Source organism: Pipistrellus hanaki (genome assembly GCF_964339955.1).
Source record: "Pipistrellus hanaki genome assembly, chromosome: 1".
Classification (NCBI taxonomy): Eukaryota; Metazoa; Chordata; class Mammalia; order Chiroptera; family Vespertilionidae; genus Pipistrellus; species Pipistrellus hanaki.
The window spans coordinates 146,721,460-146,748,867 of record NC_140503.1 but is presented as its reverse complement, the minus strand read 5'-3'; the positions used below and the strand labels follow the sequence as shown (position 1 = coordinate 146,748,867).

Genomic DNA, 27,408 nt, shown 5'->3' with positions numbered 1-27,408 from the left:
TAGGACTTTTTTTCCCCTTAGCTTTCACACTGAGTAAGGTCCTCTTACCTTGATCTAGTTAAGGCTAGTCTATTTCCTATTTGCATTTAGTTGAAGGAAATGGTTTTTCTGGATTCTTAATGGGGAGTCTAAGGTATTTCTCATGGCTTCTCTGTGGCAGACACTGAACTCTAGCACTTGGAGACCACAAAAATTCATGCCTCATTTTGTTTTGTTTTTTGCCACTTTCTGTTTGGTTTCTGAACTAATAATTTATGTATTTAAAGCTTATGAATTTGCAAATATATCTATAAAAATTGTAATCTGTATACTAGACTCATTTTCTGTGACTTGTTTTTTTCTGTAATTTTAGCCATCAATCCTAGAAATCTTGACAATGTTGAAGCCCAGTGAGACTGCAGCAAGCTCTAATCTACTTCTTACTGTTCTACACATATATTTTATGGTAAGAATCAGCAATTGCTTAAAAGTGTGTGTGACATCTAGTATAGAATTTACTGTTCTTCTGCATTTCCATTCTCATGAGGATTTGGTTTCTTGTATACAGTTTGTCTTATTCTCAAAAGGCTTCATAAAACTCTTTAAAATATTTATTTACATTTTTACTTTAAATGCTTCTTTATTATTTTTCAATTGCAGTTGACATACAATATTATATTAGTTTCAGCTGTATAACCCAATGACTAGACATTATATAACTTACTAAGTGATCATCATGATATATCTCATACCCATCTGACATCATACATAATTATTACAATATTATTGACTATACTCCCTATCTGGTACTTTACATCCCTATGACTGTTATGTAACTACCAATTTTACTTCTTAACCCCTTCACCTTTTTCACCCATCTACCCAAACATACTCCCATTTGGCAATAGTAAAAATGTTCTATCTATGAGTTTGTTTCTGTTCTGCTTATTTATTTACGTGGTTGTGTGTGTGTGTGTTTTATTCAACTGTTGAGAAATATGTATTTATTGCCATTTTATTATTCATATTTTTTTACTTTTTTTTCTTATTCTTAAAGAAGATCTTTTAACATTTCATGTAGTACTGGTTTGATGGTGCTGAATTCCTTTAATCTTTCCTTGTCTGGGAAGCTCTTTTTATGTCCTTTGATTCTAAATTATAGCTTTGTAGGATAGAGTAATCTTGATTGTAGGTCCATTACTTTGAATACTTCTTGCTAATTCCTTCTGGCATGAAAAGTTTCTATTAAGAATTAAGTTTACAGTTTTATAGGAGCTCTCATATAAGTAACCAGCCGTTTTCTCTTGCTGCTTTTAATATTCCCTCTCTTTCTTTATCTCTTGGCATTTTGATCGTGATGTGTCTTGGTGTATACTCTTTGGATTCATCTTGTTTGGGACTCTCTGCATTTCCTAAACTTACCTGTTTATTTCCTTCACCAGGTTATAGAAGATTTATTTCATTATCTTTTTAGATAGGTGTTTGTTTGTTTGTTTATTTATTGATTTCAGAGAGGAAGGGAGAAAGAAATAGAAACATCAATGATGAGAGAGAATCATTGAATGACTACCTCCTGCATGACCCACCAGGCATGTGCTCTGACTGGGAATCAAACCATGGTCTCCTGGTTCATAGGTCTATGCTCAATCACTGAGCCACTGAAGCTGGCTACTAGATTTTTAATTCTTGTTCTCTCTCTTCTTCTCTTCTGCTGGCACTTCCATGATGTGAATGTTGGTACACTTAAAGTTGTCTCAGAGGCTCCTTATAGAACTCATTTTTTTTTCTTTTTGCTGATCTGATTGGATGTGCTTTTTTCTTATCTTCCAAATCTCTAATTTGATCCCCTGCTTCATATGTTCTACTGTTGAATAAATATATTCTTCATCTATGTCTGGTTCTTTTTTACATTTTCTATCTCTATTTTTATGTTTTCTATCTCTGTTGAAGTTCTCACTAAGTTAATCCACTCTTCCCTAAGTTCACTGAGCAGCCTTACAACCAGTGTTTTGAATTCTACATCTAGTAGATGGCTTATCTCCATTTTGTTTAATTCTTTATCTGGAGCTTTGCTCTATTCTTTCATTTGGAGCATATTTCTTTATCTCCTCATTTTGGCAGCCTTCCAATGTTTTTTTATTTTTTGTTTGTTTGTTTGTTTTCTATGTATTAGGTAGAGCTTCTACATCTCCCAGGCTTGGTAGAGTGGCCTATGTAGTAGGTGTCCTGTAGGGTCCAGTATCACAGCCTCCCCTGTCATCCAAGCTGGGCACTCCAGTTTCAGTTTTGTGCCCCATGTGGGCTGAGTATACCCTTCTGTTGTAGTTGATCCTTGATGGCTGTTAGTACATCAATGGGAGAGATTTACCCCCAAGCTAATTGGCTACAAGGACTGGATGTGACACCAACCACCATGAAGGATAAGTTAGGCAGGGGCCATCCCCAACAAGCAGGACTTGCTTCAGTGGGGCTCTAGTGCCTGAGTTTTCCCCTTGACTGTATCATTTGCGGAGGTGGTTGAGTGGTTCTTCAATGGGGTCTGAAGCAGTCTACCAGGTCTGCTGGCTCTGGGACCTCTGGGAGTGCAGGTCAAGGTCAGCTGCCACATTAATAGGTAGCAAGGTCTGAGGACTTAGTCTGATACCAGCTATTGCAACATATAAATGGAATTCCTACTTCAGTGAATTTTACTTCAGTTTTAAACTTCATCACTTTTGCTTAGAGATTTATTTTATTGTTCTTTTTCTAAGTCATAAACTTGAAAGCTGTATACATGCACTCTTTCTTGTATATTTTTATGGCTATCCATTTTCTTCTGAACTGCACTTTAGCTATATTACATAAGATGTGGTTTCTGGTTGGTGCCACTCCCCTTCCCCAATCTTATTGAATGTTTTGGAATTTCCCTTTATATTTCTTATTTAACCAAGAGTGTAAGAAAGAATTGTATTGTTTTAAAATTTATAGACACTAGTGTTTTTTTTTCTTATTTTTGGTTTTGTTATTAATTTCCAATTTTATTGCATACTAAGTAATGACGGTATTGTTTACATTTTGGAGTTTATTGAGGCTTTTTCCTCAGTCTAAGATATGAAATTTAATGAGCATTTTGGGTTGCTTGAAAAAAAAAAAGTGTATCCTCTGTTTTCAAGTTATCAAGGCCCTGAATTTTTGTGATCATCTTCCTATATATATTCACTCCTCTAACTATTGTTGATTGTCCCAAGGATGTCAGCTGACCTTAACCAAATTTATCAGCATGCTCCACACCTCCTTTCGTGACTGCAAAGATTAGCTCTTAAAAAAAAATTCAACGAATGCCCTTCATTATGAATTTTTATAACAATTTGATTTATATATAATTCACATGACATAAGCCCCAGCTTTTTAAAGTGCATTATCACAGCCTCCCCTGTCATCCAAGCTGGGCACTTATTAGTTTACAGAGTCCCATGATCAAACCCACTATCTAATTTTATAATATTTTCACCACCCTAAAAAGAAACTGGGCACTCAGTAGTCACTTTCCATCTGCCTCTAACCCCCAACCCTTGGCAATCACTAATCTACTTTCTGTCCCTAAGGATTTGCCTATTTTGGACATTTCACATAAATAAAGGGATATAATATCTGGTCTTTTGTGACTGGCTTCTTTAATTTGGCTCAAACTTTAATGTTATAGTATGCATCAGTACTTTATTCTTTTTAATTGCAGGATAATATCCTATTATATGGACATACCAACTTTTTCATGCATTTATTCGTTGTTGGGAAATTTGGGTTGGTTCCACTTTATGACTATATGGATAATGCTGCTATGGGCATTTGTGTCCATATTTTTTTAAACTTAATACCAGAGAGGGTAACTCTTGATACTATGCAGTTTGCCTCAGTTGGGCATGTTTTAACTTTTTATTTACATATGTTTTCTTTTTCCCTCATTGACCCCCTCCCCAGCCACTCCCACTCTCCAGGATAAGACCCCACTGTCCCAGTGTCTGTGCCCATTGGTTATGTTAATATGTATGCATACAAGTCCTTTGGTTGATCTCTTACCATCCCCCCTCCTCTGCCTTCTGTGATTTGATGGTCCTTTTCTCTGTCTCTGGATCTATTTTTGTTCATCAGTTTATGCTGTTCATTATATTCCACAAGTGGGTGAGATCATGTGATATTTATCTTTCTGCAACTGGCTTATTTTGCTTAGTGTAATGCTCTCCAGGTCTATCCATGCTGTTGTAATTGGTAAATTTTCTTCTTTTTTATAGCAGCATAGTGTTCCATTATATAAATGTACCATAGTTTTCTAATCCACTCATCTGCCAATGGACACTTAGGCTGTTTCCAAATCTTAGCTATTGTAAATTGTGCTGCTTTGAACATAGGGGTGCATATGTCCTTTCTGATTGGTGTTTCTGACTTATTGGGATATATTCCTAGAAAGTGGTATTACTGGGTCATATGAAGTTCCATTTTTAATTTTTTGAGGAAACTTCATAGTGTTTTCCATAATGGCTACACAAGTTTTCATTCTCACCAGCAGAGCATGAGGGTTCCTTTTTCTCCACATTATTTTTCTTCACATCTTTGCCAGCACAAAACTGCAATTCCAGCTGCACTGCAGCCTTGGTGAGTATCCTATAAACTGGGTTTAGCAAATAAAGACAAGAGAAATATAAAGGCAAAAGAACCACACCACTGTGAGTTTCTGCCCCCAAACCCCTCCCCCCACCCCCCGCCATACCCGTACTGAGTGATTAGGGTAATTCTTTAGGTTGCATTTCTGGGCAAGCCTCTCATGGTTGTGTACTTAGATTTAGATTCCACTGTTGCCAGCAGCCCTGTGGACCCTCTTATACAGTCTAGTGTTACACATGTCCCCAAGAGATGCAGACTTGGTGCAGCACAGATTCCTTTTAACCCTCTCATCCTGATGGTTGTGTACCTTTCTCTCCAGCCAGATCTCCAGGTGACCTCTGTCCTTTCCAGTAATGAATTGTATCACCAACTGTGTTTAATTCACCAATTCCAGGTGGATGTTATTCGATTTAGTTGTTCCTTCTATCTGCTCCATGAGAAGGCACAGAATATGTCCACCAATTTGGCTTCCATTTTGAAAAGCTCATGTCTTAACTTTTTGAGGGAGCTATTTTAGAATATGAAAAAATAAGTAGAGGAAGAGAGAGAGTAATCCTTTATTTCTATTTTCCACTAGGCATAGGTACACCATTCCCATTCCCATAGCTTAGTTACATAATCCACTAATATATCACATATTACATAAACTGCTTTTAGCTAGGTTTATATCTATCATATCCAGACAAAAGAGTTAAGTCTGGTACATGACTTCTGCTAAAATCTTAAATAATGCTACCAGCAGTGAAGCTGTTTAAATAATAAAAGTCCAAAGTTTATAAATAACACAGTTGCTCTCCGATTTCACCTCTATCATCTCTGTGGAAATAACCTTCCTGTAGATATAATCCATAATCATAAAGCACCAAACTCCAGATCATACTTTGCTCAGCAGGCTAGCTAAAGATAGTTTATCACTTCTTCCACTTTAGGTTTACCCAATTTCTTCGGCAAGCTTATTTAGAGTTTAATTTTATGTAAACTATTGTTAGTTTATATATATGTCTTCTTCATGAGGTAGAAAGCTCTTTGAGACTTGGGATTTTGTTGTTGTTCAACTTTTTGTTTCTAAGAGTTCTCACAGCAATTAATTAATCACTTATTAGTTTTTACATATAGTTACCTGTTCTATATTGGAAACTATGGGAGGCTTTGGGATAAAAAAAATGAATAAAGTCTCTTATGGGACTTACATCTTATTATGAGTAGTAGGCTATATTTAAATCAATAAGAATAAAATATGTAAGTTTTGTTACAGTAAAAGTAAGAATAAGTACAGTGGATAAAAAAGTCACTGGAAGATGTAGTCAATTCTATTCAGATTATTTAATTTTAGGTTGATTGACAAATCAACTCTTAAGTTCAAGAAGGGAATCCTCTTTAGTTTCTGTTAAATCGGGGTTTATCTGCACTATCTGTGAATTAACTACCGTATTTTTCGGACCATAAGACCCACTTTTTTCCCCCCAGAAGTGGGGGGAAAAAGTCCCTGCGTCTTATGGTCCAAATATAGCCTACACATATACTGTAAAAAAAAAAGTTTTTTTACTTGCCCGGCTCTGTGTGGTCTCTGTGTGCTTGCCCGGCTCTAAAATGGTTCTAAATGCTGCTGTTTACTTTACAGGGTTGATTACATGTGTTTATGACTGTGATGTTGGGTTTTAATGCACATAAAATATTTTAGGACACTATTTGTTTCAGAATCTTTTTTTGTTCATTTCCCTTCTCTAAAAACTGGTGCGTCTTATGGTCTGGTGCGTCTTATGGTCCGAAAAATACGGCACTTTGCCAATTTCAGAGCATCAAAGAGGCCACCAGTCTCAAGCTGACCTCTATTGTGGTTTCCAGTTCATTGGGACACATGTCAGATAGTGGATCTCTTCTTCCCTTTACTAGTACGTTTGAGTAGGAGTTAGGTAGGTGGGCTGCCTTCTTGGAATAGAAAGGACCCCAATGACTCCTATTCTCACTGGTCATGCTTGTGTAACAGGAAACTATGCAGACCCTTGCATAATGTGTACTTCTGCAAAGGGTGAAAAAAAATCACATGCTTTCCCCACATGTAGCTTCTTTGTTTTTTCTCCTAGGCATTATATCTGATAAAAAAGAAACGGCTGGCAAGATGGAAATTGCAATCTATTTCTCACAGAAACCAGAACGCTTTTTACTTCATATGAAAGATATAAAAGGTGAACCTATCAGTAGAGTTGGCATCTACCCAGTAGAGTTTCAAGGGAAGAAGACTGAAAAAAAAAATCATCTTGCTAAGGGTATTACGATGATGAATAAGTTATAGTAAAGATTTAGAAAATAAAATCACATATTTAGCTTTATGCTACAATAGCTTTCCTGATCCATTATCATGTTTCATTTGTTTTAGTGTAAGATGGAATTCACGTGTAAAAATGGCTTCAATGTACCAAAGGAGAACTTGACTTTTCCTGAATTGAGACGACTTTAGAGATTGTATTTTAAATTGGTCAAGAGTAAGGATAATTGACCCTAAATGTTATATATATATATATATATATATATATATATATATATATATATATATACAAAATATTTTCAGCAGTACTCACAATATTATATATATTTCTTATATTTCTCAGCCACAATTTTTGAAGTGCTCTCCCATTACATCTCTGGCCATTAGACAAATTCACTATCCCCTTACTCCCTCTGTTTTTGTGGCTAGTCAAGCTACCTCCTGGGAGATAGCCATGCCCATGACTTAAACTCAGACCTCTTTTCAAAATAGTGTTAAACATCCCTTTCTTACACATATTTGACCTAGACTTACAAATAACTCACCCCTGAGTAATGCCCTCCCTTTCCTTCAAAAGCATACATGGTGTTTTTTATTCTAGGAGATCTTCACGAGGAAATGTTTTTATTGGTCTTAATAAGGATGCCTGTGCTTACCCAGCACTCCTCAAAGGCTGAGGCTCCATGGACTCTACATGAAGTCTGAAGCAGAGGACAGAGCCTGTGCCGCTGGGGGGCCTGTATTCGGAAATCTCATAGACAACTCACAGTTTGATACCACACAGCTGGTCTATCAAAAGGTGGGAAATGAATGCCAAACCAGCCACAGGAAAGGAGTAAAATGAACTCTCAGGTACTTTTCTCTTGGCTTGGGTTTCATGTTATAAACATTTCTATTATTTGCTTTTGGGAAATGAAAACTCATATTTTTAGCAAGAATTCTCACCATAAGTTGCTACTTTCTGTTTTTATTCCCTTTTTAGTTCTTTGCAGAGTCCATTATTCTAACTTCTTTTTCTTCTTTGAATGATACATTGACTACAATGACTTTTGCTTTTCAGGTCATAATCCAAGAGGATCTGGATTTTGGAAGGAAACTTACTTCATTTGCCTTAAGTAAATGTCTTCATTTTCTTTCTCTTCTCTAAACTGGGAACAGGCTACTCACCATCCTATGAAATTATGTGGTAGATATAAAAACTACCTTCTTGATTCTCTCCCGACTTTTGAATTGTGTCAAGAGGTACAGCTCTTTGAACCTGCCCTAAGCAGTTACACTTGAGTTATACCAATAGGGAATACATTATCTTTGCTTCTCTTCCTGTTGAATTTTTTTCTCTAACCACTTCCTATTGCTGTCTTCTAGTTTCAAACATTCTCAATTTCAAAGTTTCTTTACCATGACTTATTTATAATAAAAACTTCCCAATCATATTACTTACAAGAATATTCTTGATCCATCCAATGGTCCAAAGGTATTTTTCAATCGTCACAGATCTATTTAGTATCTATTTATCCTGTACAATTCTCCACCAAATTTAAGCAGAATTACTAGAAAGCTGATTTTTTGGAGGCAAGGACTGTGTCTTTTCATCATTATATATCCAGTGCCCTGCACTGTGTTTTATACTACCGTGTTTCCCCGAAAATAAGACATCCTCCGAAAATAAGACCTAGTGCATGGAAAGATAAGACATCCCCTGAAAATAAGACCTAGCGCAACTTTGGGAGAAAAAATTAACATAAGACACTGTCTTATTTTCAGGGAAACTGGGTAGTATGTGGTAAGTACTTACTACATTCTTTTTTTTAACAAATGAATAATGAAAATAAGTGTTTTCTTTTTGTGGTTGTTAATCCTCACCAGAGGATATTTTTTTCATTGATTTTTAAAGAGAGTTGGATGGAGGGAGGGAGATACACACACACACACACACACACACACACACACACATATCAACTGGTGGTTGCTTCTCCCATGGGGGATCATACCCTTAACTGGGAATTGAACCCACAATCCTTCAGTGCCCATTCCCAGCCTCTAACCTCTGGGAACGCCTTCCAGGATGAGAAATGTTACCTTCTATCCATCCTGTAGAAGAGTGAAGCCAACAGGTTCAGATAATGAGAGACCTGTGGTGAAATAGGTATGGAGGAAAACATTGTTACATGTCAGGTAGGGAGTGGGGCTGAAATCTTAATCAAATCAATAATTATAGGATAATAATATAAACCAATTACCAGAGTTCCCCAAAAAAGTCAAAACAGCCAAAAAGAGAGATGGAAATTTTGGATTATCTTTGCATTCAAATATTTTATAGTATCAGTTGTTAAAACTCAGATTTACTGAACAAACTCCCTGTCACTTGTTAGCACAAGAGGAGGTGATGTCAGCTGCAGTATCAGCAGAAAACTTGGTTAATTCGACAAGTCACCCTCAATCTAATAGGAAAGAGAAGACTCAGCATTTCTATTCAATCACCAGAGAACAGAAGCAAGTACATAATGCAAACAGCCCTGCAGGATGGAATATCAAAAAGCTACTACAACTACCAATTAACAGTGAGCTATTGCTCCACAGAGACTTAGAAAATTAATGCTAAAGGGAATTGAATATTCTCTTCCATATGTTTATTTAGAAGAATGTAAAAACATTCTTATTAGGGAATTTTCCCAACACTCAATTTATCACTGGAAAGTTTATGTGTTAGTTTCCTGTTGTTGCTGTAATAAATTACCGCAACTTCAGTGATGTAAAACAACACAAATTTATTTTCTTACACTTCTGGAAGTGAGAAGATAAAAATCAGTCTCACTTGGCTAAAAGTCAACGTTTCAGCAGGGCTGGCTCTTTCAGGAATCTATTGTATTTCCTTGCCTCTTCAGCTTCTAGAAGCCTCCTTGGATTGTAGCCCTTTCTCAACATTCAAAGCGCATTACTCCATGATCTCTGCTTCCTCAGCACCTCTCTTCTCCACTATCCTGTCTCCATTTTATAAGTACCCTGGTGATTACATTGGTCAACTTGGTTAATCTAAAATAATCTTCCCATTTCAAAATCCTTAACTCAATTCCAGCTTCCATGTAATGTAAGGTATTTTCACAGTTTATGGGGATTATGATGTGAATATATTGACAAGGCCCATTACATAGATTAATATTTTAAAAAATCAGTTAAATGTGAGAAAGGGTAAGAAAATGAAGAAACCCCCCCCCCCTCCCCGGCTAACAATCATAAAATAATATTGCTAGGAATTCCCTTCAAACCTTTCCAGTATTTGGTCTAATTTTGACCTAGCAAATAAAAAGCATAATAACTGTGAGAATAATATAATTCAATATCTAAAGATCTGGACATGTCTTCAAACATACTGTCCAACCTATAAGAGAAGGTGGGGGGTGAGGAGGTAAGATATCAACCAAAAGACTTGTATGCATGCCTATGAGCCTAACCAATGGACACAGACAGTAGGGTGGTTAGGGCATGTGCTAGTGGGTGAGAGTGGCCAGGGAGAGGTCACTAGGGCAAAAAAGTAATACTTTAAACAATAAATAATAATACTTTAAACAATAAATAATTTAATTTTTTTATTAAAAGAACTGGACATGTTTTTCAAGAGGAAAATTCTCCAACAATAAATAGCCAGGAAAAAGCAAAATATGATTTCACTTATATAATACATTGATCCTTTAGGAAAGAACAGAATCTAAAAGCACAAATAAAACCAAAAGCATTAGCAAAATAATCCCCTATGCATAGGTCCCAAGGAATCAATTATGGCAACAAAGCAACAGTGAGTGACCTTGGCCATCCACTTCCTAGAACATAGACTCACCATGGGGCTCTTATAATCTCCACAAAGTGGGAAATAATATTGAGGTCATCAACATGGTGCTAGAAAAAAAAAAAAATGCAAGAGTTTGATAAGTTGAGAAACAGGAAACTAACTGTGGCTAGCATTTTTTTATAGCACTTCTATAACACAAGTAAAATCAAAAACATGAAATTACAGGTTGCTGGTGGCCTTCTGCCTGAAAAGTATCTTTGAGTAAGAATTACTAAGTGCCTCCTCCCTAAGAAGAAGAATCAAGAAATAACTCAGAATTTCAGACAGTATCATTTCCTTAAGGGAAAAAGCAGGGGTAAAATAAAGTCAACTGTGACTAAAGATGAAGTTGACTCTGAGAAACAAAACCAAAATGAGTGAACATATTGTAAAAATACCTTTTCATAAGTGCATGGGAAAACTTACAACACATGTAAGACTTAAGTCACCACATCTCTGTGTGTGTGTGTGTGTGTCATCTTCACACATTTTCCTTTCTTTGTGAAAACAATGTCTACATATCCTCAGCCAAATAGCACGGACATTGTAATGAATTATGAATTCAGCTCATGCTTATTTTAAAAAATATGAATGTTCATTTCTATGAGAGTACTGCTCTATGGGAAAGTGGGTACCCCCCAAAAAGCAATTTTTATATGTGTTTAGATATAAAATTGCCTGTGGTGTCTATGAAATCTTTAGCAAAGACTTTATGCGACCTTGAAAGGAACAAAGGATTGTTAAGAGGACAGGCTATGGAGCCCGTTTTCCAGCACATACCTACTTCTGCTATCCCTAGTTATGATGGGAGACCTAGGATGGGACAAGAAGAGCTGCAGTAACAGGTATCCCAGCTTTAGAGATCTCCTGGGTGAAAAGGTGAGAAGGGAAGAGGACCTGAGGGTGTCAGAAACTAAAGCAGCCTGAGAGGACACAAGAGCAAGCCCTTGAGCAGTTTCACTTCCTTAGGGCGCCCTGCAAAGCCGAGCCCAGCCCGACCCTGACGCCTGAGTACCGGGCTGTGTAACGGGAGACCTGGGCCCCGCTGGCTGCGGAGGGCGCGGGCTGCGGAGGGAAGAGGCCGGAGAGCATCAGCCCTCGGAGGACCTGCAGTCCCGCGACCCAGGAGCTGGGAGGCGGCCGTCTGCAGGCGCCTGGGCTCCAGCGCCGGGATGCTGCCTGCGGCGCCCGGCAGGGCGAGCGGGAGCCGCGGGGAGCAGCCGCCCCGCGGCCCAGCGCCCCCAGGTGGGTGGGCGCGGCCGGGGGCAGCGGAGGGGGAGGCGGCCCGCGGGCACCGGGCTGGGCACTGGGCTCAATGGCTGAGACAGAGGGCCAACTGGTCCACATGGGGACCAGAGCTGCCCACTTCTCCCAGCGCTGCCTGCCAGTCCCTCTGGCAGCCCAGCTCTTTGCAGGGAGGTGGGGCGGGGGGTGGGAAGGGAAATGTGGGCGCAACCAGGTGGGAGTGCAATCTGTGTTCTGGCCAGGTTCCCACCACCTGTGTCTCCAACTTGCAAGTGGCTGGAACTTTCCAGAGCATCAGGACACAGTGCTCTAGTTTCTAAAATCACCTTGGGGCGTGTTTTTAAAGACCTGCGAGAGTTTTAAAGATATGCTTGATCCTAAAAATTCTGTCCACATGTTACAACAAAACCTCCTAAAGGTTTGTGGCATCCTCTGTCAGTGGAGTCCCCCCTCCCAGTTACCTGCCCCCTTTTCAGCTTTTCAAAATCCAACGCGGGAAATTGCTCAGGTGGACTGCGACCCGCTTATCCTGCTAATGCAGACCCACCTCACTCCACAGATGTTGCTCACTTGTTAAAAGGAAGAAACGGTCAACGTGTTTGAATACTTAAATGGGTTTACAGGTCAAACTGACTTTATGGCATGTGTGGTCAGTTCTTTCTGAAGTATTTCACATGCGATTGTGAACTTTATAGTATTATAAAAAGTGTGCAGTTTGACTTTTTTTTTTTTAAAGCTTTTACTTGGGTATTATGATTACTGGAGATGTTCACAGTGAGAAATGCAACAAGAAAATCTGAGCGAAATTCTATGAATTCGCTGAATAGAATTTCTCATAGCTTACTAGCATTTTTCAGGTAATGTGGTTTTGGCTTCAGTCGCTTCTCTTGGCTAGTGCATGTTTTAATATATAAAGTCGAAGGGGCCGATTTTCAGTTAAAATGGGAAGGATATCTGTGACAATGGAAAATGACCAGAAGGGAGCTAGAGCCCATGATAGCTCAATATGTTAAATGTTAAACATTAAACCTTGGCAATGCTGAAAACGGTGGCTCTGATGGAGCCTTCGCTACCCTTGTGAGTAACCAGCCTTGTGTTTTGAACCTAGAGCAGGTGAGCTGTTTTATAATTTCAGTTAACAACTTATTAAATGAAAGGGACTGCAATTTGTTTTAAATTTCTATATTGAGCAGAGCAGCCAGAAAGTGAATTTCATTTTACTTGATACTCAAGTAATATCTTGAGGCTCTTGCTATTCTGAATAATGCTGGAGTGATGTCAACCCATCTCTCTCTCATTCTGATATTCCTGTTCCTTCCATCCCCTTCCCATCTCATTTGGTCCTTCCTAATATGGTACTTATTATTTTCTTTATTTACCTCCTTATTTGACAAAAATAATGACATTTTTTTATATTGTCATTACTTTGATCAAATAAGGATGTATTAACCCAGGCCCGTTCCTAGATAGGACTGTCTCCCAAGAGAACTAGTTTGGATTAATCCTTTTATTAAGTGGGGATCTCATTTGTGTGACCGCTCTTTCTGCTTTGGGCATCTCCACAGCATGGCAGACTTTAACTTAGGGATCAGTGCAACGGCTTCATTTTAGAGAAGAGGAAATTGAGACGCAAGGAGTGATTTGCTCATTCTCCCATAATTAATCATTATTTGAAGATCATCCATGCATCACTTCACCAACAATCTTCTATCCCCCATAAGAGTTGTGTAGTAATACAAATGTACGTAACTTGATAAATACAATCCAAAATGGTAAACATGGTTTTAGGCCTATGAAGATACTTTTAGCATTAGGTGTATGATGTACTTGTAGCGACATCTGTGTATGCTGCCACCAGAGATATCTATGAATATTCAACTTGTCCCTTATTTCGGATACCCAGTACTAAAACAATGGAAAAATGACTCGTAGTGGATAGAAATTTATTCCTTTTGTTCCTTTGCTTTATTCTAAAACTAGAGATTTTAAAATTTAATTTAAACTGCTACCTTCAATAAACAGTTTATTTATTAAAGCACAAATTATCCCCCCCCCTATAGTTTGGAGAAATATATATATATATATATATATATATATATATATATATATATATATATATATATGTATAATTGATTTTAGAGAGGAAGGGAGAGGGAGAGGGAGAGAGAAATAGAAACATCAATGATGAGAGAAAATCATTGATTTGCTGCCTCCTGCATGCCCTTGCTGGGGATTGAGCCCGCAGCCCAGGCATGTGCCCTTGGCTGGAATCTAACCTGGAACCCTTCAGTCTGCAGGTTGATGCTCTATCCATTGAGCCAAACCAGCTAGGGTGTTTTTGTATTTATATTAAAATTCTTTGATGTCTCTTATGAAGAGAGTGAAATATATCATTAGCTTACAAACAGAAAGCATCTCTCCTCTCTGTGCTCCATGCTTATACATAGCTTGTAAGGATCATGGTTGGTCTGGGTCTCTCTCCTATGTCTTGAAGTTTTGAAGATTTGAAGCTTTTCACTCTGACTACATACTTCCAACATGGCCAACAGCCTAGCTTTCTCCTTCTATAGAGACACTCTGGTTCTGATTCCTCTCTGGTGGCTGGTAAAACTGCTTTCTTCAGATCAGCTGGAGAGGTTCTGATAAGATTAATGTTGTTGTAATTTTAAAAAGGTGCTGCTTCTTAGGGCATTTCCACTATAATATGAAATAATTCCATCATGCCGGCTCCGGTTTGGCTCAGTGGATAGCGTCGGCCTGCGGACTGAAGGGTCCCAGGTTCGATTCCGGACAAGGGTATGTATAATACATTGGTTGTGGGCACATCCCCAGTGGGGGGTGTGCAAGAGGCAGCTGATCTATGATTCTCTCTCATCGACGTTTCTAACTCTCTATCCCTCTCAATTTCTCTCTGTGTAAAATCAATAAAATATATTTAAAAAAAAAGAAAGAAAGAAATAATTCCATCATATCCAATTGCTTATTATTTTAGCCTGAACAGCAGCATATCTGGTGTAATACTTGGGGCAGCAAGTCCCAAGTCTTCGAGGAACGTTTTGGCTGCATCTATCTGAACACGTGTTGCAGGTGCTCGTGAACACGTAGGAAAGCCTCTGGACGCAGATTGCCTCACATCCGGTCTACCTTGTTTCCCCGAAAATAAGACATCCCCTGAAAATAAGACCTAGCGCAACTTTGGGAGAAAAAATTAATATAAGACACTGTCTTATTTTTGGGGAAACAGGGTAGCTTCATTGCTTATCCACTCTATGATCTTGGATAAATAACTAAATCATCATCTCAGTTTATCCATCTAAAAAGCAAAAGCAGGGAGAACAATAATTTTTATTTGAAAGAGTGGTCTGGAGAATTAAAAGAGAAACATGCATGTGAAGTGCTGTACAGGGGAGCCATAGCAAGTAGTGATTGCTTCATTCATGTTAGCTATTATTTAAATTTGCAGGCCATTGGTCAATAGTGTCACATGTACATATAAAATACAGAGTTCTTATTGAGAAACTGATCATGTTGCCTTAGGGGGGAAACTTAAATGAATGAAGTTATCAAGTTCCCACATAAAAAGAAAATGAGGGAGTGTGGTTTCCTGTAGAAAGACACTGCTTATCCTTGGGGAAATATTGTGGTTAGTAGTACTGAGAAAATGATTAAAAAAAAAAATGAATAAAAAAAAGAATTCACAATGAGAAGAACTAAGGATAGGTTGATTAAAATGGTTTCAGTCTAGGACAGATACAAGAAAGAATAAGATAGAAATTTAATAGGACAGAATGAAATCATATTTTATTTTCCCAACCATGGGACACCAGTTATGACCCAATTAAAATATGTATGTGTGAAAAGCATTAAACAGAAAATTGTGAGATACCTCATCAGGTTATAAGAAGATGGATAATCTATTTTACCAAAATATTACTGCTGGGATTTAAAAAAAAAAAAAAAAAGGTAATGTGAAGTTAAGAATACTCCTGCCAAATATAAATCCAGGTTTAAGAATTTGAACCTGATTATCTAAGTTACAGTTGCTATTTTATTACTTTATATATTCCAGAATATATAAAGTCAGCTATAAAATAAGAATAGGAAAAGCAAACATTCCAGAAACTATTATTTAAAAATAAGTTGTTATATGGCCTTGTAATTCATTTCTGTTTTAAATATAAAGACTAGTATCTAAGTTTTAGAGCAGACATTGAATTAATCCAGGTAGCGAATATGTCATATGTTGTATGGAATTATACCCCTCTGGTATTTATTTTTCACTCAAATAAAAGTAATGAGCTTTTAGACATTTACCACTGGACCAAAATTTCTTTGTTGCTTTTAAGTGCTCAGCATTGAAATAATCCAGAAATAACACTTCCCTTTGTAATTATGAGAAGTAATTCATCATGCCTTGTGGTCTTTTATAAGATTTCCTTTGTATCCAGTTCATTAAAATAACTTCTGTTTTGTTATACTAACTATGTGTCATATTTTCCTTTCTTTTCAGCTTCAGTGCCGTTTTTCCATATTAGTAATTCCCATTGCTTTATGTTTTATGTACTCTATTTTATAAGACATGCTAAAAAGTATAAGAAGAGTTCCTGACTTGGAATTCCACTTACTATATTCCTCATTTTTTTTTTATTTATTTTTTTATTTTAGTTCTGATCCATGCTAAAAACTGTCATTCTTGCCAAAACCGATTTGGCTCAGTGGATAGAGCATTGGCCTGCGGACTGAAAGGTCCCTGGTTCTATTCTGATCAAGGGCATGTACCTTGGTTGCTGGCACATCCCCAGTAGGGATTGTGCAAGAGGCAACTGATAGATGATTCTCTCTCATCGATGTTTCTAACTCTCTATCCCTCTCTCTTTCTCTCTGTAAAAAAATCAATGAAATATATTTAAAAAAACAACAACATGTCATTCTTAGATCAGGGTCAATATTCTCATTTCTTTTTGTTTCAATTCATCCATAACAGCATGTCTAACTTTAAGAAGAATAACAGTATCAAAACCACTTGAAATGTTGGCCTTCTTTTAATAGCTACAATTTATTGTGTTCCTACTTTGAATTCATATGGATATCACATTATCTTGATAAATCAGAGCATCAGGAGATTAGCACCTACTTTGGACAAGATGTTATATTGTTCAGAATAATCATATGATGATATTGAATAATTCATTGTGTTCTTTCATTTCCTACAAAAACTTTCCTAAACTGTTAAAGCTGTAACTTTGAAGTCACCATGTTTCTTTTGGAGGGGTGGGGTGGGAGATGGAGGAACACCCACATCACAAAGATGTGGAGAAACATTCCATAGCAAAGTGGCATGAGTCTATAAAATCATGTCACTGTAAAATATTTCTTGTGACTGTATGAAAAATCCTTAAAGTATACACAGTTTCTACATTGGTCAATCACATTTTATTTAGACTTTACATATATATATATAATTTCAGCTGTACTTAAGCTGCACTTTTAGTACAATTAGTGAACTACAAGGTCACTATTGGAAAATTGAATGAGATAAAATTGAGGCAAAATTCTGTTTTGATTTTAATTAATGAGACAATTTCCTTAATTCTCTCATTGCTTTTCAATAAAAGTTTAGACCTTTCTTCTCTCCAGATACTTTTTTGTAGACCATAGGCTCTTCCCTTATCATGCCCTATCCATCGATACTCATGTAAAGTGGGTAGAACCGTGTATCACCCAGATTCTCAGAAATAGTCACTTGGGCCTAGCACAGACACTTGATTCAAAGACAGGCAGACAACCAGTTGACTGATTAAAGGCCAAGAGTGGGTGTTGTCTGGTTTTTGCAAATTCTCTGGCCTCACCAAAGCCCTTCTTTCCTTTTAAATAAGAGATAGCGAAGCTTATCAGTGGGAGGTCAGTGTTCGATGATATCCAAAAGAGGATGACAGGCAGGATGCCAGATAGATAATAACTGAAGATGAGATTAAAGACTTGAGGAGGGATGAAAGACAAAGAGAATAGACTTAGTTTCTGACTTTCTACTTCTAGGCCAAACAAGGCCCAGCTGCACTGTTTTGATCTTGTCTGTCCATGACAAGTTGCCTGTGGGAATACAATTGTCTTCTTTATTGATTAAGGTATTACATATGAGTCCTTATCCTCCCATTGCCTCCCTAATCCCTTGCTCTCCCACCCCCCAGCCCTGTTGTTTTTTTACATGAGGGACTTTGAGTGAATTTCACTTTTGGAAGAAACAAAAGTTCAAGCTAAAGTGCCTTTATTTCTCAAATACTGCTACATCTGTTTCCATAAGCTTCTTTTAGAACAATGTTTTTGTAAAAATAATGTCCTTTATGCATCTTCCATTGAAAAGTAAACAATATGAGAGTTAATTCTATTTCTTTTATTCACTGAAAATAGGGTGTCTTATGAGAAAGTCTAGTAGTCCCCCTTCTAGTTGTATTACTAAAATTTGAAGAAAGTCAATATAGTTATTTTTGTCTCTAAACTTGCACTCATAGGTTTATATTGTAAGATTTAAGCTCTGTTAAAAAGTTTAGATTTTTTAATTATGTGATTAACAAATGATGTTATAAAATGATAACAAGTGTCATTCATGTTTTGTTAATATGATATTTTTACTTATCTGAAAAATTTATACCATTTTGTTTCTGTCATTTTAAAAAAAAAGTATTTTATTGAGGCATACAAAGTAAAGGAATGTTTATGACATTTACTTAATAAAAGTATCATAATGTACTAGCTGTTATCTCAATCCCCCTGGCATATGAAGAAAAATAGCTTCACTGATAGGGAATTATAAAAACTTATACATGGTATCAGTAGATTAATATCAGTCTGAAGTAATGATTATTGTACTTCAGAGACTGGTCTTTGATTAACATATTTTTAGTAAAATGGTAGAATGTGTAAGTATAGTGTCTTAATTAAGTAACAGATGATAGGCTAATAATGGGATTAATGATCACCTTTGAAAAACAAGATCAGAATTCAATGTGCTCTTTCTGAAACAGAGAGATAGGCACAAATTAATGAAGTTCAAGTGTGATAAATGAGGTGTAATGATGTAAGTGAAGGAATAAGACTCAAAATGATATATTTTTTCAAGATTTGACAAGTATTATGTATTCAGTGTTATAATGAGCAAGGGGGAGAGTTGCAGAAGAAGCTGGGGGAAATAAACCGAAACTAAATCACATAAATCTGTATTTAAAAAACCCCCAAAGCATATTGAGTTGCTATTGAAAAGTTTTAAAATAGAGGCAAACATGAATTAATTAGATTTTAGTTTTTAGAAGATCATATAAGCTGCTATTAGTACAATAAATTAGAAGAGGTCAGTAATGGAAGTTCTTGAACAATTAGGAGTTACCAACCAATAAACAGATTTACTAAGAACTATTACATGCCTTTTGTGATATAGCAGATATGGATTCTGAGAGAGAAAGAAATGTGAAGAATTTATTCTAGCTTTGTGACTTGGAAAAATGGGAAAATCAAGAACTTGTGATTTACTCCAATGGAAAAGATTGAAGTGGGAAGAGGAATAGTTAGGGCAGGAGAGGAAGAACATCCATATTTCAACTTGGGATATGTTATATTTGAGGTACCTAAGAAAGAGTCAAGTAGTGATGTTAAACACACAATTTGACATTATGAGCTGGAGCTCAGAAAGGCAGCTCAAACTGGAGATGTAAAATTAGGAAACATATAGTACTTTAAACTGTACCACTTAATATATTTAAGTTATATGTTAAAATATAAGATTCTTTACCAGTAAATAAGATAACGTAGGAAAGTTTAGAATAGAAAGAAAAGATGAACCAGGATAAAAGACCTGTGGGAAACAAATACTTACATGTTGGTAGAAAAGGAGGTGGTGGCCCAATATGATTGAGTGAAGCTAAAAAGAAGGAAAATAAAAGTAAAATGGCAACACTTCATAAACAAAATGTTTTTTGGAAGGCAAGAGTGGTGAACTAGCCCAAATTCTTTGAGTAGTTCCATTACACTGAGGATTAAAATGTAGCTGGTTTATTTGGCAATGTGGGACCTACAGATGACCTGAGGGAGAGAAATAAGTAGCTTTAACAAAGGGGATGAGAGCCAAATTGGCATGAGTTAAAGGGTGGAGATAGGAGAAAATATGGTCACCATGTAGACTGCTTTTGAAAGCATGGCAGCCAGAGTGTAAAGATAGCAGTAGCTGGAGGAGATATGGCATCAAGGAAAGGGTCTTATTGTTATTTTTGTCTTAAGGTCAGTGCTACTATGGCAATTGTACTCAATAGCTCATGCCATCACACAAGAGGGTGTTTTTTTTTCCCTATGAAAATTTTTAGAGTTCATGCTCCACAAATTCCATTTGGAACATATTTTCTCACATGTTTAAGTATTCTGTGTCATTTCCCCCCTTTATTTTTTCCTTCTTTTATTCCATATTTCTGGAGTGCCTCCTAGTCCTTGTTTCCTTCCTTCTTTTTTGTCTTTTTTCTCCTTTCGCCTTCTTTTCCTCACACTTATTCTCCCGCTCAGCATGAATAGCTGTCGAAAAGAATGTATTTCTTTTTATGAAAACTTTGTCTCAATCCTGAATAATTCCTTACCTTTACTTTCTAATGTTATCTAACTTGGAATCCATACTTCATTATTTTAATCACATCTTTGTATATGCATTGACTCCCATCCTGTCTCTATCTCTGTCATATCCACTTGGTAAACTCCAACCCTAAATAAGTCCATGGATCCCTGACCCTGAATGTTGCTTAATAAAAACACATTCAAGCAGGTTGATCACATTATAAGTTTTGACAATTCTTGTTATATATTAATTATTTCATAAAAATTTCTGATAACAATGACAGTGAGCTAAAAATTGTATTCTCTGACAAGTGTGTAGAATGGATATTTTTCTGTGATGTTAGATTACTGAAAACTTATATACTCTCTATTGGCTGATGGGCAAAAAATAGCATGCTGTGCTACCCAACACTGTATCCATCTGATTTGTGGCTCATCAGCACTTGAAATAGAGTTGGTTCAAATGGAAATGTGCCTCAAGTGTAAAGCATGCACTGTTTGCAAAGACTTAGCATAAAAAAAATAGAATATAAAATCTTTCTTAATTTGTTATTGGTTACATGTTAAAACATGTGGAATTTATTGGATTAAATAAAACATTAAAATTAATTGTATCATCTTTATTTGTTTTAATGTTGCTGTTAAAATTTTTAAATTGCATATGTGATTTGCATTATACACTAAGTGGCCAGATTATTATGAGCTCTGGATGCATAACAATCTGGCCACTCAGTGTATGTATATATATATATATTAGAGGCCAGATGCATGAATTTGTGCATGGGTGGAGTCCGGCCAGCCTGGCCAAGGGGAAGAGTAATGGGCAGTTGGCCAGCCTGCCTGCTTGTCGAACTCCTGGTTGAGGGGACAATTTGCACATTAGCCTTTTATTATATAGCATATACACTTAGTGGCCAGATTATTATGCGTTCAGAGATCATAATAATCTGGCCATTCAGCGTATATCTAGGGTAATACTGCTTTAAACTTTCAGAAAAAATTCCAGTGAAATCCATTAAAGATTTGATTTCACTCTCATAAACTATTGTTGAATATATATTACCAGATGATTTTCATAAATACTAAGATAATTCCTAATTCCTCCTGCAGTTTAGAGAGAACCCCTGTCCACTCATGTCCACTCCAAAATGTATTTTCATAGTGACATTTCACTAAAAATATGAAATATTAATTAAAATTTGATTAGCATTTTTCTATCATTTATTCGTATTGCTATTGTGCCTTTTTGTCTTAATAATTTGTAAGATTGCTTTACATACCAAAGATTTAAACTTTATCTTATACATCACAAACATTTTAAAAAATAATCCTTTGTTAAATGATTTGATTATGGCATTTGTTGCCTTGCATAGATTTTAATGTTTCTTGACTCAATATTCTTAACTTTTCTTTCATAGTTCCTGTTCTTGTCTCGATTAAAGGAGTCTTACTAACCCCTACATGACCAATATAGGTTTTTACATTTTTTTCCTAACATTTGAATTTTTTATAGTGTGCCTGGGATGTATTTTTGTGAATAGCATGAGAACTGAAAATTTAAAAATAAGGGCAGTTAATTGGATATTAGCATTTATTAAACAAACCATGCTCTTTCTGTTGAATAGATATACCATCATTGTCATAAAGCAAACTTTCATATATCCTGGAATTTACACTGTGAATTCTCTATTCACTCCTACATATATATTTATTTATTAAGTCAATATCTGCAAAGGAAAGTCCTCCCAAGAAACCTTCTTTACCACAGTTTTCTTGGCTATTAGTAGATAGTTATTCTTTTATTCTTCTACTTGAGTTTTACATTATTTTGCCTACTTCTCTTGCTTTCCTGGAACAATTGGGATGTTGTATAACAAATTATTTAGAGGCATTTAGTAGAAAGCAATCTAGCAGTTTGAAGCAGAAAGAGCTTTAATGTAGAGAATTAGTCGTTACATAATTTATGTGTCTTGGGAGCAACATCTAGGCTGGGCCACCAGGAAGAATTTTCCTGATTGGCCCCTGGGGGGATTTTGGTGTCACCATAAAGAATAGAGGAAATCAGGAAGGCACTGAACCAGCTGTTGACACCTGGAACTCACTGGTGCCCAGATCACAAGAATACTAAGCTTATTATCTACTGGTTGTGGACTCTGCACCAACCAAAATAAATTCCTTTTATTCCATTGGAATTGCATTCTATTTGTGTACTGGTTTGGGGAAAATTAACATTAAATGCTATTAAATCTTCCATTGGATTAATTTGGAAGAAATTTCTATGCATAAAAAGTCCTGGGTTTAAAAGATATATATAGCATCTTGGTTTATTTAAATCAAATAACAAAGTTGGAAACTTTCTACTCTGATGTAGTTCTATGAGCAAAGGTAGCAAGATATTGCTTTCTATATTAAAAAGGTCTTTCCATGTAATATTTCATTACAGAATTGGTTCATTGAATCATTAATTGGAAAATGTGACCTCTGCATTGAAATTATGGGAAGAAAAAATATCTAATTTTCTATTAGTATTAAACTGTATGAGATGTTAAAACAAAACGTGTAATGCTGTCTTAAAAGGAATTTAAAATAGATCTTTGGATCTATCTTACATAGACCGTTGCAATTAAAAATATATCAAGATTTATACATGTATTATAGACCAAACCAATTTCCTAATGACTTACCTGTCTTCTGATACATTTCTCTTCCAATTTAACATTGACCAATGTTATTTTAAAAGATATCTGAAACTCGAAGTTGTGTTTGCATTTGGGGATTGAGTATGTGTACTGATGTATTTATCTATTTTACTCAGATATGGAATCTGTCACTTGTTTTGTGAGACTGAGCAGAGTACTTTTCTAAGATCTGATTTTTTAAATATCTGAAATGGGTAACATATTTTAATTTTATTTATTTATTTTTTAAATATATTTTATTGATTTTTCACAGAGAGGAAGAGAGAGGGATAAAGAGTTAGAAACATCTATGAGAGAGAATCATCGATCAGCTGCCTCTTGCACACCCCCTACTGGGGATGCGCCCGCAACCAAGGTACATGCCCTTGACCTGAATCGAACCCGGGACCTTTCAGTCCGCAGGCCGACGCTCTATCCACTGAGCCAAACCGGTCCCGGCAACATACTTATTTTAGATGAACATAATAGTAATTAAATGTAATTTTGTGTGTAAAGTGCCTGGAGCATTCATAGCAGGTATTTAGCAAATAGTAAATATTATTACTTGTAGCCAGAACTAGCATTCAACTTTTTTTTTTTTTAATTAGAAGGAATGTGTTTATATGGCTCATTCTCTAAACTTCTATATTTAGAAGTTTAACATACACATGAATCACAGGAATGAGAGCTCCATAAAAGTTCTTCCAGTCTTTTGTTTAATTTTTCTCATCACTATACTACACTATAATATCACTACTTTAGGTTTCTTTGGGTATTCACTATAAATTGAGTGTGATGAAATCTGTGATCTGCTATGAAAGCAAATGACATGGAACTATATCTGAGAATTGTCTGTTAATAGTTAATGGGTAAAAAAAATATTTTCTTCATATTGAGAATTTAATTCCATTAAGACATGCCTTTAAAAATAAAAAATGTGAGCCAAAACTGGTTTGGCTCAGTGGGTAGAGCTTCTGTCTACAGACTGAAGGGTCCCAGGTTCAATTCCAGTCAAGGGCATGTACATTGGTTGCGGGCACATCCCCATTGGGGTGTGTGTGTGTGTGTGTGTGTGTGTGTGCAGGAGGCAGCTGGTTGATGTTTCTCTCTCATCGATGTTTCTAGCCCTCTATCCCTCTCCTTTCCTCTCTGTAAAAAATCAATAAAATATATTTTAAAAAATAATTAAAAAATAAAAAATGTGGTTAATTTTATTCCTTTGTTTTTGAAGGATACTTAGCCCACAATTATATATTACTAGAGGGCTGGTGCACAATAATTCACGCACTCAATGGGGTCCCTCAGCTCGGCCTGCACCCTCTCACAGTCTGGGACCCCTTGGAGGATGTCCAACTGTGTCTTAGGATTGCTCCCCATCCTCCTGCCCCCGGGGAACAGGCCTAAGCCACAATTGGACATCCTTAGCACTGCCAAGGTGAGAGAGGCTCCCGCCACTGCTGCTTCAGTTGCAGCCTTCAGCCTGGCTAATGGCTGAGCGGAGCTCCCCTATAGGAGCACACTAACTGTCAGGGGGCAGCTCCTGCATTGACCATCTGCCTCATGGTGGTCAGTGCACGTCATAGCAACTGGTCAAATGGTCAACTGTCTGCCTACTGGTGGTCAGTGCAGGTCATAGTGAGCAATTGAGGGGCCTTAGCATATTACACTTTGGTTGGACGGATGACCGGGTGACTGGACACTTAGCATATTAGGCTTTTATTAATTATGACTAGAGGCCCATTGCAGGAAGATTTCTGCAATAAGGCTTCCTGCTGCGGTCACCACCCTGCCTGCTTCCCTCCCTTCTCCGCTGTCCCGCTTGTTTGCTTCTGGGCATCTTCACTCCCTTTTGCAGCTCTTGGATTCTTTCTATGTATCTTCAGTCTTTGCTCTGGCCTATATATGCAAATTAACCGCCACCTTGGTATGACTAATTTACATACTCACCCTGATTGGCTGGTGGGCATGGCTTGTTGACATAGCAGAGGTAAGGTCAACTTGCATGTTTCTCTTTTGTTATATAAGATTCCCCATGCCTGCCACAAACACCACCACCACCATCAACACACACATACACACACACACACACACACACACACACAAAACTGCATCACAGTAATTTGACTTAGACTATATTAACTTTTGCTATAAAGACATTTCTAATAACATCATAGAGATAAAAATAAGAGTTGATTTAGTTTTATAGGTAAATTTTAGTGATATATTCAGAATTTTTTGTTATGTCTGAACAGTTGATTTCTTATAGGATATAATTTATGTAGTATCTTACCTGGGTCTTTGAGAGTCAACAGGATAAGAGAAAGGTCCCGTTAAGTAAATTTCTAGTTCTGAGTAACCTAATTAGAAATAATTTGTGACTTTGGAAGGAAAGAGACAGCTTTTCTATTTTTTTTTTTTTTTAAATAGGGTCAGATTGCTGAGAAGTTAGCAATTAACACATATTTCATTTCTCCTTAGAAAAATATAGAAGGTTCGTTAAAAGTTATGTTTATATGTAATTTGTAAGTAGTATATCATCCCTTAAAATAATTTTCTGACCTGCTGCATATAAAAATCTAGGCTTAGGTTCAGAGTTGGAAGCCTACCTGCATCACTTAGTAGTTAATTGTACGATTAGGTAACTCTGTTACAAGACCTCTCTGTACTTACCTCATTAGGAAAAGATGAAAAATCACTTAGTAATACTTGCAGCACAGTAAGTGCCCAGTAATCGATAGTTACTATGGCTGTGTTGCTAAGTGAGTGAATGGCCAAGTGGGACTTCGTGAAGGGTGACGTGCTTTTCTTGCCTGATGGCCAATACCTGGAAAACTTGAACTCGTACTTCCAGGGCTTTCATCCTTTAGAACTGTGTCACTCGGACTGTATTCTGTAGGGTACATGCTCCTTGAAAAAAGTGCAATAAGTTTTGAATATACATGTTAGAATTTTCCAATAGGTTGAGAAATTCTGCAATTAACAATGTATCTTTAATTCCCTTGAATCCATTGTTTTGAAAAATATTTAACCATGGCATGTGTTGTCATCACAACATTGGTTGAGAAACAGGTTCTTTTGCACAAAGTTGTCATCCCTGTTAAATGGAAAATAGCTCTTGAGAGCACAGCTTTCAGCTATTTTTTGTAGGTGCTCTCCAGTCCCATGTGTAAAAGGTCTACATCTTTCACTAATGACCACATTTCGAATGAATGAAAAGGAGGGAGGCTTATAATGGGAATAGAAACTGCAGGGTTATAGAGGAGGGAAAATGGCATTGGTATGATGTGAAGAACACACACAATTCCTTAATTATCTTAAAGATTAATCCAATCAGGTGGGAGCTTTGATTATGGGCTATGCTAGAGAAAATAAGAGGAAAGTCAGAAGGTGATTATCTGTTAGAGAAAGTAAAGTGTGTGGGTCAAATGAAACTAGGAAATTGAATAGGGAATTCTAATATATAATCTCTTCTCGGCCTTTTGGCTAAGATCAAGTGAGTATCTAATATAAGAACATTTTGTAGTGTGTGTTTATCTTTAAATAGCATCTGGGCATCTCAACTGAGCAGGTGTCTTTATAGGTATTTTCACATTAAACCATGTAAACCTGCTACTGTGTCAAAAATTATATAAGCTATGTAACTGGCCTCACATAGTTTAAATATTGGCATTTCATTTATCAAAACATTCCAAAATTAAGAGCAACTTGACTGCATGGCCATAAACAGATTGCTTTCATTTCAAAAGTGTTTTTCAATGAAACACATGTTGGAAGCAAGCACATGGGCTATTAATAGTCACCCAAATAAATTATTGCTGAAATATATTTCTACTTGAAACAACAGAAGCTGATATAACTGCAAATAATTTAGCCAGAGAATGGATTTTATATTTTGGAGATTGACTAATTTAACAGGTTATGTAGAAAACAAACTCAATATGACAATGACTTTTATTAGTCAGATAGACTGAATGCTCTTTAAAGGAACGGGGTAACCTCAGACATCAGTCAGCAGAGATAAGCACATTAATAGATGCTTGGTGATAAATAGCACAAAGTATGACATTAGAAAATCCAATTAAGTTTATGAAAAGGATAAATAATGATGTATCTACTTCTGAATGCCACATTTCTGAATATCCTCAGAGTCCTCTATCTTCCCTTAGATAACCACTTTGGTTTTGGTA

General features: G+C 36.5%; 1 protein-coding gene and 1 long non-coding RNA gene across 3 annotated transcripts in view; one reads left to right on the top strand and one right to left on the bottom strand.

Moving 5' to 3' along the window:
* Nucleotides 1-5,022: 5,022 nt before the first annotated feature.
* LOC311631685 lies at nt 5,023-10,766 on the bottom strand. The gene is made up of 3 exons (XR_014796623.1): nt 10,719-10,766; nt 8,963-9,015; nt 5,023-5,125 (listed from the first exon to the last, which is right to left on the bottom strand). It is a non-coding gene; the product is annotated as an uncharacterized lncRNA (long non-coding RNA).
* A 923-nt stretch (nt 10,767-11,689) lies between these two features.
* BANK1 (B cell scaffold protein with ankyrin repeats 1) overlaps nt 11,690-27,408 on the top strand; it is a 300,521-nt gene continuing 284,802 nt past the window's right edge. For both annotated transcript variants that reach the window (XM_084901804.1, XM_084901803.1), the window contains exon 1: nt 11,690-11,954. In XM_084901804.1, coding sequence (XP_084757930.1) covers nt 11,882-11,954 — 73 coding nt within the window. In that variant the 5' untranslated portion in view covers nt 11,690-11,881. The remainder of the gene's footprint in view (nt 11,955-27,408) is intronic.